This window comes from Podarcis vaucheri (genome assembly GCF_965113315.1).
Source record: "Podarcis vaucheri genome assembly, chromosome: 10".
Taxonomy (NCBI): Eukaryota; Metazoa; Chordata; class Lepidosauria; order Squamata; family Lacertidae; genus Podarcis; species Podarcis vaucheri.
The window spans coordinates 76,412,889-76,424,577 of record NC_138748.1 but is presented as its reverse complement, the minus strand read 5'-3'; the positions used below and the strand labels follow the sequence as shown (position 1 = coordinate 76,424,577).

The 11,689-nt window shown below is 46.9% G+C and overlaps 1 protein-coding gene across 1 annotated transcript; it reads right to left on the bottom strand.

Annotated features, from left to right (window-relative positions):
- Window positions 1–7,348: 7,348 nt before the first annotated feature.
- Window positions 7,349–10,739, bottom strand: LOC309541184 (uncharacterized protein). Its single transcript, XM_082238667.1, has one exon. It carries the CDS (start codon window positions 10,508–10,510, stop codon window positions 8,603–8,605), a length of 1,908 nt encoding a protein of 635 aa, XP_082094793.1. The 5' UTR covers window positions 10,511–10,739; the 3' UTR covers window positions 7,349–8,602.
- Window positions 10,740–11,689: the final 950 nt, after the last annotated feature.

The window sequence follows — 11,689 nt, the reverse complement described above, 5'->3', positions numbered from 1 at the left end:
ATTCTTTTCTAAATCTGATGTCCTTGTGTCAAGTTTGTTTTCATCTGACTGGTAATCTAATTTTTTGCTTTCTTTTGTATTTTTTTAACCTTTGTATTTTTTCAGTTCTCTTTCTATACATGTGGAGTAATTTTTATTTTATAATATGAAAAGAACAACAACAACAAAAACTAAGTGAAGGAAAGCAAACAAACTTAGCAGATAATAACAGTAATTATATGGAAATGTGATAATAAATAATACTAAATAGTAAATTTTATTTCTATCCTGCCCTCCCCAGCCGAAGCTGGGCTCAGGGCGGCTAACAACAATCAAAATAGTCCAATAATGATAATGAATAAAATGTTTAATCCACTAACATTGTTATTATTTGCAGCTTCCCATGGAAACTGGAGGACATCCTTTTTGCCTTTTGCCCCTTCCTTGTCTAACTGTTTTTAAGTCACCCCAAAACCCTGCCCCTTACAGGATATCACTTCTACAGATGTGCAATGATGAAAAGCAGCAACAACCCCTCAACAACCCCTCAACTCAGTTCTTCGCTATCACAAGACCTGCAACACCAGAGTTTTCAAAGTGGCCACAGCTATCTCTTTAAAATGATATAGACTGACGGGGGGGGGGGCTGACAAAGGGGGGAGGAGTTGAATTGCAAGGACATTTTTTCACTTGAACCTCAAGCCTCTGCTCCAAGATTCAAAAGATACATACGTAAAGGATCACAATGGTGTCAAGATATGCAACAGATATTTAATTATTTTGTTTTGTATTATGTGTTATTATGTAAGAATGTTGAAATGTGTCTGACAGTGTGATTTCCACAAAGGGGGGCAATTTATTGTGTGTAACTGTTTTTATGTTTAATGTCTTATTCCTTACACACCAGTGGAGAATTCTCATGCATTTTATACTTTCTAATAGCTCACACTATTGTGTAGTCCAATGTTTAGATAACCACAATTCGTTGTCCCACCTGGCACTATGCCAACCTTCCCTACCCATTTTAAAAATGTGCTAAAACTTGCTTTACCAAGGAGAAGCTTCTAAGAAACATGAAGGTGGATATGCTTTGGTTTAGCAGGAATGATTCCTTATAGACTTAAATTGACTTATTTGGACAACTGCCCTTGTTAAGAATGGTTTTCTTTTAACAGATTGGTTTGAAGAGTTGAGAACCATGGGGCAAGATAAATTCAAATTGGACTCAGTTTGAATTGGGCACGTGTATCCAGGCTGCAATTAGCCTTTTGGTCCTTTAAGTGCAAGTGAGCAACCCCCATGCGTGCAAAACCACAGCCTATAATAAAATCCCATAGCTAAAGGCCAAGGCGAAGACATCTCCCTCAGAGATGCCCAAACCTGTGCCAGCTATGGTGAATGCCAGGCGACATGGTTAAATGAAAGCCCTGAGGGGATTCAACAGACAGGATGTGTTGCTGTAGCACTATGTCAGTGTGAGACCACAGAAGAGCTACCTTGGCACCTGAGAACACAAAAATGGCGGGGGGGGGGAAGCAAACTGCACTTTGCAGTCATTAGTGGACCTTCCTGCCTAAATGTAAAGCATAGATCACTGTTGAGAAAATATTTCTTCCAAGGTGCTAGAATACCACAAGTAACTGAGCAACAAAATATTAATTTACGTGATATCCTATGTCTAGCTATGTGTACTGTTACACCATTATATTTCTGTGCAAATATCCTTAAAGCAGCATGATATGCAAGTCCCTTTCAGGTTTGCATAAACCCACACATCTGGTACGGTAGATACCAAGTTATTATTTAGCGCATATATATAACACGCGTGTACATTGTATTCGTCCGTGTTGCTCCCTCTTTTGCTGCCCTGCTCAACCCACCTCCTTTCCATTAGAGCGTATTCCCACTCACAGGGAAAACCTACATTCACCGAGATTTAGGGTGCGGAGAAAAGATTTGCAAGTTCTTACAGAACTTTAATGCAAATCTATCTCCGAATGGGGGACTGTTACGGAAGGGGGGGGCATGTCTTCTTCACTACAATATATTTGCTCAATTTCTCTAGGACTCCATCACCCCTCCCCTGTCCTCCATAATCTCTCAAGTAATCCTGTCAAAATCACTCTGCCAAACCTTTCCTCGGGCAATGCCAGGTGACAGACTATGCGTACATGGACCATTGTCTTCTCAGGATGTGCTTATCTGCGCATATCTCCAGCTCTGCATATTCCCCCCTCCCTCCTCCATATGTTAATCCAGTGTAACCCAACCTCTCCTTAATGTATTCATGATGTAATCTGTGTAACCCAACCTTTCCTTAATGTATTCGTGATGTAACTGGGAGGTATTTTGCACTGTATTCTGGGACATGGAGGGAAATTTCAAAAGTTGATGTCACCCCCTTTCTCGCTGTTCAATCTCGCCTTGAACCTGTTGCGCAATAAACTTGGACCTTCTGCAGTTGCTCCTGTGTCCGGCTGAGCTCATTTTCTTCCGCAGGGACCCACGGACTTAGTCCGATGAGCTGGGTGGCAGAGTAACCCCGCACCCAGATTTTAGCCGTAACAAAAATAACCTTTTTTATTTTTATTTTTTAGAGTGGTTATGGTTATTGTGTATAACTTTATGAAAAACCATTTTAAAAATATTTTTTTAAAAATGGGTGCACCCATTCTGTCTTTCTAAGAGTGTAAACTCTCTAGAAGCTCTGCTTGCCCCATGTTGCAGGAATTTAGGCATAGGTTGGGGGGGTGTTGCCCCTCCAGCAGATATCATGCACATGCAGCCCACTACCAAAATCAACACCATCACTTTTGCGACTTTTGTGATTTGTCCCCACAAAACACTTCATCAAAGTGTCGATTCAAAGGGCCTTTGCTGCATACCAAATGCAAGAATTCGCTGATAAATGTACCTATGTACTGGCTCACTGGGGAAACTTCAGAAATTCCTATAGATATGTGAGCTCAGCTACTCAGCAGCCCCTCTGCCTGAGTCATAATTCCTGGCATCCTGATACCTGAGTGCCAGACAGGTAGCCATTCCAGGAATAAGGGTGTGATGAACTTGGCTGGGAAACAGGGAAATGTAAATATCTCTTTTGTTCCACTTGATGGGTGTTTGGTGGAGGGCAGGGGGAACCATGGGGCAGGGTCCAGGATGCTCAGATTACGGCCACCAGACCTCCCCCTTCATCATGTAACTGTGATGTATGAGTGATGTAGTTGGGGGGGTGTAACATGGGGATTCGGGTGGTGTTGTGGTCTAAACCACAGAGCCTAGGGCTTGCTGATCAGAAGGTCGGCAGTTCGAATCCCCATGACAGGGTGAGCTCCTGTTGCTCAGTCCCTGCTCCTGCCAACCTAGCAGTTCAAAATCACGTCAGAGTGCAAGTAGATAAACAGGTACTGCTCCGGCGGGAAGGTAAACGGCATTTCCGTGCGCTGCTCTGGTTCGCCAGAAGCGACTTAGTCCTGCTGGCCACATGACCCGGAAGCTGTACGCCTGCTCCCTCGGCCAATAAAGCGAGATGAGCGCCACAACCCCAGAGTCAGTCACGACTGGGCTTAATGGTCAGGGGTCCCTTTACCTTTAACATGGGGATTAGCAGCTAATAAAAGTTTGGGTTCTCTTTTGTTGGGGGCTTCCATCTTGTTCCACCTGGTGCAGCGGCGTAGCGTGAGTTGTAAGCACCCAGGGCAAGGCAAGTAATTTGCGCCCCCCGCTGCCGCCCAAACGACGCCGCTTGCCCGGAGGAGGAGGGGGGCAGAGAGGCGAGGAAAATGCAACGGCCCAGCAGCTGCAGCAGCAGCGGCGGGGCTGTGAAGAGGGGCTGCCTGGCGCGTCCTCCGCGGCGAGGGCTGAGAGCCGCTGCCTGCCGGGCGCCTTCAGCCCGGACGCGCGCACAGCTCGTCGGTTCCGCGAGGCATGCGGCTCCGCTACAGCCTGCGCCCGAGGCTCTTCGGCGACTCCGGAGGCAGCGAGCGCCCCCCCCCAGATGTTGCGCCCGGTGCGGCCGGCACCCCTGGCACCCCCCACGCTACGCCACTGACCTGGTGGCAGGTGGGAGTCCTGTTGCAACAGTCTTCAATCAAGACCAAGCCTCCTGGCTGCTCTTTTGCTCTGCTTTTCCTGGCTGGTGTCCTTGTTTTTTCCCCCAAGGGAGCCCTCAGATTTCACCATTAACACCCCTCAGTTCTTCATGATAGTCCAGAATTACAAAGCTATTTCATGGGGTAGAGTCCACATGGCAGAAGGCGACACAAAACTCATTGCAGCACAGACCCTTTTTCTGATAGTACAAGCCGGGGAGGTGGGTTGTGGCCTCCCAGAAGTACCGTATTTTTCACTCTATAGGACGCACCAGACCATAGGAGGGGGAGAACAGGGGAAAAAAAAATCTCCCCCTCTCTGTGCAGCGCCCCTTCAGCGAAGCGGGAGGAGAAATGGAAGGGGCTCTGTGAAGCGACTCTCCAGCGAAGCGAAGCCAGGAGAGCAAGAGGGATCAATGTGCACTGACCCCTCTCGCTCTCCAGGCTTCAGGCATCTATCCACGAGCCTTCGGAGCGCAGCAGGAACTCCTTCTGTGCCCTGAAGGCTTGCGGATAGCTGCCTGAAGCCCCCAGAGTGCAGTGGGAGTTCACGCTGCGCTCCAGGGGATTCAGGAGGCTTCAGCGAAAGCAATGCGAAGCCTTCGGAGCACGGGGGGAGCTCTCCCTCTGCGCTTCGGAGGCTTCGCGTTGCTATCGCTGAAGCCAAGGAACCTGCATTCGCTCCATAAGACGCACACACATTCCCCCTTAATTTTTGGAGGGGGAAAAGTGCATCTTGTAGAGCGAAAAATACGGTAATACCAAATCCCCTCCATGGTCTGGAGCCAAAGTCAAGACCGTGAGCCTGAGCATTCCCCTACACTGTACGGACAAGCATGACACAACCCTAAAACCCCAGACCTCTCTCTTTTGAGAAATCTACTGTTAAATGCATGCTTCCATGAAATACCATTATTTCATGAATGAACTCTGCATTTTCTGTGAATGGGCAACCACTGACCAATCAGGATTGTTAGATTTTGGCAGCCAGCCAATCAGATGTTGCAAAACAGTGGGCTCTGGTGTTTGGAGGGCGCAATGGGCAGGGCACCACTGCAGTGCTTAGGCAGGGAAGGCAGCTCAGCCTTTGGCAGGTTGATTGAGCGCCTCCTGCTGGGCAGATAATGGAAGGAGCTTCATAAAATGTCTCCATTCTGGTATCGGTTGCCCAGAAGTGGTACAATGTTTCTTTTGAACTTGGCTGAAGGGGGAAACATACAAAATCTCCAGAAATTCACATAAAACCAGTGCCTCAACCATTTGGTTCCATTCCAATGGCATTTTCCTCCCACTGGGAAGGTGGATCTTCGGCACAGCCCTCCTCCATAATCCCACCGGCTTATGGTCACATACACCTCACCCTCTCCCAGGAGGAAACAGAGTAAGGAACAAGAGGGGCAACAATGAACCAGGCAGAAATCCATTGGTGGAGGGAACTGGAACCAGGTACTCTCAAAGCCCAAACTCAGGAAAGTCCGACGGTAGGGAGAAGTGTAAAAGGTTTTATTCTTTTTTGGGAAGCGGATACTTAGGAGGTGATTGACAGGAAATAGGGGTGATTGACAGCGGTGGGTGAGGGACTCATGCTAGCCCATGACCACCACTCCCTCTTTATGGCATATTTGTGATATAACAATGAGGCTGTTCAAAAATGTATTATGGGAAAGGGGGGGGGGAGAGGTCTTAAAAGTTCACGCAACCCCATTCCTATTCCAGTGTGGTGTAGTGGTTAGGAGTTGTAGACTTGTAATCTGGTGAACTGGGTTCGCGTCTCCGCTCCTCCACCTGCAGCTGCTGGGTGACCTTGGGCCAGTCACACTTCTCTGAAGTCTCTCAGCCCCACTCACCTCACAGAGTGTTTGTTGGGGGGGAGGAAGGGAAAGGAGAATGTTTAGCCGCTTTGAGACTCCTTTGGGTAGTGATAAAGCGGGGTATCAAATCCAAACTTTTCTTCTTCTTCTTTGTGTGTTTGAACCTTGTTGCAACAAATAAAGACCAGGTCTACTGACCACTGTTTTGCAACTTTCACTTGGCTGGAGACTCCTTCTTTTGCTGACCGAAGGGACCCATGGGGAGTGGCACCCTGACAAGCTGGGCAGCGAGAAAATCCACATGCCAGTCGCCCCCCCTTATAAACTCTTTTCCACCTGAGCTTCATCTCCTTACCTAAAAGCCTGACACCCGCAATGTGACAGGATTGCGACTCCTTCCCTCAGCAAACAAAATAGCTCTCCCCAGATGCGGAGGCTCAGGAAAGCTTCAGGGAGCTCAACCCCCCCCCCAAAAGCAAAAAGGTCAACAACATTGGTCAATCCAATGGGTAGATCATTGCCTGGTTTTTTTAATAGTTGGAGTAGATAGCAGTCTCTTGGAAGTTGGACATGCCTGCTCTAGGAGACCTGGGGAGAGGGGAGCTGTTCACAGCAGGAGGGGGAGTCTCTATGGATGCTTCAGCATCCGGCCTCCTCTGGGTCTCCTGGCCCCCTCCTCTCCTCCTCTGAGTCTGAACTGCTCTCTGCCCCAGCCTCTTCCTGCTCACCAAACCCTGTTTCCTCCTCAGCTTGCAACACCTCCCCTCCCATTCTGCTCCCTTTTCTCCCTCTTTCGGCTCATCGCCATCCCACCACCAGTCCCTGGGCTCTGAGCCTTCTTCCCTTGTAGGTCCCCCAACTGGTGCCTCACCCCCCCCCAGCCAGTCCATGACAGCAACAGCAGCCACAGCAGTAAAATCAGTGTGATGGTAATATTAACTGTGGGCCTCTGGTAGGAAAACTCCCTAGCAGCATGACTGAATAAAAACTTATGGAACTATGGAAAAGTACTCTCTTCCCCAAACCCCAGAATAAGGAGGAGCTCTGGGGTTGCCCCATGGGGTTCAAGAGTGAAGATGGGCCCATCAGGACACTTCCCTGGTCCCTGCAGCCCCTCCGTTCCCCTCTTGCAATTAGGCGTGGGGGAAAATCTCCCATTCAATTTCAGTATTTCAAGTTTTCTTCAGAACGTGCAGGAGGCAGCGATGAAGTTCTGGTGAAGAATCAGTGCTTGGAGATCATGCGGTGGGGGGATGACAGAGTTTGGTGCAAAAACCGTCTTGCATGCTTGAGTAGAGCAACTCCAGGGCATGAGCCAAGTGGCAGCAGGGTAGGGGCCACGTGCAGAGCAAGTCCCACACTGAGGTCAAAAACACACAGAGAGGCAGCAGGACTTCTTCAGTAATAGTTTACTGAGCTTTCAAAGCATACAGTTCTCACTGGGTCCCCAGTGAGGCACAAATCCAGTTTCAGCAATATTAAAATACAGCACACAGGATATCCAAGTCAGGCACACAAACCGGCAGAAGGGAGCAAGGGAGGAAAGAGGCTGGAAAGACACAGGGCAAAGGATGTGTGTCTTTTGCTTCCTGTCATCTGGGAGGGAAGTCAGCAACTCGGCATCTGCAGGAGCTTCACGAAGAAAAGCTTTCTGCCAGGCAAATGAGCATCCCAGAAATCCAGATTCACCAACTCCACCTCACTATCAAAAGGTACCTTACATCTAAAATTATACTCACTATTGTGAGACGTTACCCTCATTATTTCATTACTATACAGTTTTACATATAAACACCAGAACTTCAAATACACGACATGCTTTTAAGATGGATTTTCTGCTGAGTTGAGTTCATTGCTGTGAAGAAGGGTAAACTCTGAAAGGAACACGTTCCTCACTCCATACATCTAAATGGGTTCTCCCCTCTGAGTCCTTAGATGTTCCTTATACACTCCATTATAACTAAAGCACTTTCTGCAATCTTTCCCTTTAAACAGCTTCTCCTCTTTGAGGGTTGATGGGTTTGTAGGGTGTTGTCAGGGAACTGCCATCAGTGCTGGAGGGAGAGAGAGAGCTCCAGAGGGATCGAAGAGAGCGTCATGGGATTGGGAGAGGCAGCCCATCTTCTGGGGAAGGGAATCAGCTCAGCTCCAGTGGAGAAGGGGGGCAGATGGGGGAATCTGAGAGGGAGTCACGTGACTCCTTGCCTGGGACCAGTGGGGGGAGGAAGGGTCCTCCGCTGCCTACGCCTTCCTTGCACAGAAGGCTTCTGAGCAGGGAAAGTAGGAGGCGAATGGGCGTGAAAGAACTTCTATGCTGGAAGAAGTTCAAGAAACGCCCACTGACGGATTCTGCCAGCGATTGAGACAGCCACGGGTGAGTGGCTGTCCGGACAGAAAAGGTTCACTTAGGCAACCCAGCCGGGTGTTTGCACCGGCTTACGCACGAGGAACCCCTTGAACCACTACAGGTGTCAACTGTTAAAGTTCTTCCTGTCCACGAGTCTGTTGATGTAGGACTTCCACTAGGACTGAACCTCAATATACTTTCCTGACGTTTATATAGTTTGTCTCTTGTGGGAGTTTGTTGATGTAAATCAAGGATTCCACTCTGACTGAAGCTCCTTCCACACACCATGCATTTATATGGTTTCTTCCCTGTGTGTCTGCTGATGTTTTCTAAGATTTCCACTTTGACTGAAGCATTTTCTGTACACCACACCTTTAAATGGTTTCCCCCTTGCCTGTGTGAGTCCGTTGATGTGTTCTAAGGGTAGATGTGTAACTGAACCTCTTTCCGCACTCCATGCATTTAAATGGTTTCTCCTTTGTGTGAGTCTGTTGGTGTAATTTAAGGCTTCCATTCTGATTGAAGCTCTTTCCACATTCTAAACATTTAAATGGTTTCTCCCCTGTGTGAATCAGCTGATGTGTTCTAAGGGTAGATGTGTAACTGAAGCTCTTTCCACACTCCATACATTTAAATGGTTTCCCCTCGCCTGTGTGAGTCCGTTGATGTGATCTAAGGGTAGGATTGCAACTGAAGCTCTTTCCACACTCGATACATTTAAATGGTTTCTCCCCTGTATGAGTCCGTTGATGTATTCTAAGATTTCCAATCTGCCTGAAGCTCTTTCCACACTCCATACATTTAAATGGTTTCTCCCCTGTGTGAGTCAGTTGATGTTTTCTAAGGTGTGCACTCTGACTGAAGTCCTTTCCACACTCCATGCATTTAAATGGTTTCTTCCCTGTGTGAATCAGTTGATGTTTTCTAAGGTTTGTATTGAACCTGAAGTCCTTTCCACACTCCATACATTTAAATGGTTTCTCCCCTGTGTGAATATTTTGATGTTTCGTAAGGCTTCCACGATCACTAAAGCTTGTTCCGCACACCATGCATTTAAATGGTTTTTCCCCTGTATGCGTCCGTTTGTGCATTCTAAGGCTTCCACTCTCACCAAAGCTCTTTCCACACTCCATACATTTAAATGGTTTCTCCCCTGTATGCGTCCGTTGATGTATTCTAAGGCTTCCAATCCGACTGAAGCTCTTTCCACACTCCATACATTCATGTGGTTTCTCCCCTGTGTGAGTCCGTTGATGTAATCTAAGGCTTGCACTGAAACTGAAGCACTTCCCACACTCCACACATTTATATGGTTTCTCCCCTGTGTGAGTCCGTTGATGTGATCTAAAGCTTGCATCATAAGTGAAGCACTTCCCGCACTGCACACATTTAAACGGTTTCTCCCCTGTGTGAGTTCGTTGATGTATACTTAGAGCTCCACCCTGACTGAAGCTCTTTCCGCACTCCATACATTTAAATGGTTTCTCCCCTAAATGCCTCTGTTGATGTTTATTGAGGTTTCCAATTTGACTGAAGCTCTTTCCACATTCCATACATGTAAATAGTTTCTCCCCTGTGTGAGTCCGTTGATGTATTCTAAGTGTATCTCTTCGACGGAAGCTCTTTCCACACTCCATACATTTAAAAGGTTTCTCCCTTTTGTGAGTCCGTTCGTGTAATTTAAGGTGTCCCCTCTGACTGAAGTTCTTCCCACACTCCATACATTCATATGGTTTTTCACCTGTATGAGTCCGTTGGTGTAATTTAAGGTTTCCATTCTGTCTGAAGCTCTTCCCACACTCCTTGCAGTCATATGGTTTTTCATCCATGTGAGTCCGTTTGTGTAATTTAAGGCTTCCACTCTGATTGAAGCTCTTCCCACACTCCATACATTCATATGGTTTTTCACCCGTGTGAGTCCGTTCGTGTAATTTAAGGTTTCCATTCTGACTGAAGTTCTTTCCGCACTCCATGCATTTAAATGGTTTCTCCCCAGTGTGAGTCCGTTGATGTTTTCTAAGGCTTCCACTATCACTAAAGCTCTTTCTACACTCCAGACATTCATATGGTTTTTCACCCGTGTGAGTCCGTTCGTGTAATTTTAGTTGTCTACTCTGACTGAAGTTCTTCCCACACTTCCTGCATTTGAATCCTTTCTTGCCCATGTGAGTCCGCTGATGTGTTCTAAGTTTTCCACTGTCAGTTAAACTCTTTCCACTCTCCATACCTTTAATTGGTTTCTTCCCCGTTTCAGTCCGTTGATGTGAACTATGTGTGCTCATTCAGTGAAGCATATTCCACATTTCACACATTTCAATGGCTATTCCTAATAAAACCAAAGGTGCCCCATCCTCCAGAATTCTGACGTTCTTCTCCATCACCATCTTCAGAGTGGGAGGAAAGGAAATCCTGTTTGGGTTTCAGGGGAGAGAGTGCAGGAAAAAAGGCGCATCAAACTCCATTAGCAACTTTTCTTATTTCAACATCTCCTACATTCTTCCACATCCTCCCCATGTTCCCAATTTTTAGGAAATGAAAATGCAATGATGTCAAATGATAGTAATGCATCAGCAACCTTTCATAATCCTCAATCATCATTAATAAAGCAGCATGATCTTGGAATACCGTTGTCCTGTGAGACTGCCTTTCAAATTAAGTGGTTCCCTCCGTTAGCACCTCAAGATCTTCATAAATCACCTGCATAGTCCCTCTGGCCTCAGGAGGTCCATATGGACTCAATCTGAATTTGACCAGACACATGTTAGAGCTCAACATTGAAGGTTAACAACAGGAAGATTTAAAGGAACTATTGGAAAGACTATTCAAGGCAGCAGAGATATGAGATGATCAGAGCCCCCCGAACTTGAAACATGGGAAGTCCCAACAAAAAAATTATAATTTAGGCAGAATATTTGGACTATTTGATATGTATTTGTATAATTTGGAACATTCAATGTGATTCGATTGGATTGTTAAAATGGGAAACTTAATAAAAATGATTTTAAAAAAGAGATCAACATTGAGTCTACCAAGTGTCAATAGGGATGGCAAAGACGACCTTCTTCACCACCTCTACTGCATCTGCAGAAAACAGCAGCAGGAGACTCTTTCAGGTGGTTCGCAATTTAACGGAACCACTTGCTCCATTGGGGCCTGGTAGGGACCCCAAGATCTCCTGCAATGATTTTGCAAAGTTTTTTGCAGATAAAGTCGCTCAGATTCAGAAGGAGGTAGACTCCACCATGGAAGCAAGGCCAGGATGGGAGAGTGCTGGAGTCCTACCTAGTCAAGCTGTGTGGGATCAATTCCAATCTGTTACCCCCAAGGATGTGGACAGGCTTCTTGGACGAGTGAAACCAACCACTTGTCTCCTTGATCCTTGCCCATCCTGGCTCATAAAAGTGATCCGGGAAGGTCTGGGCGATGGGCTCTGTGGGGTGGTGAATGCTTCCCTTTGTGAG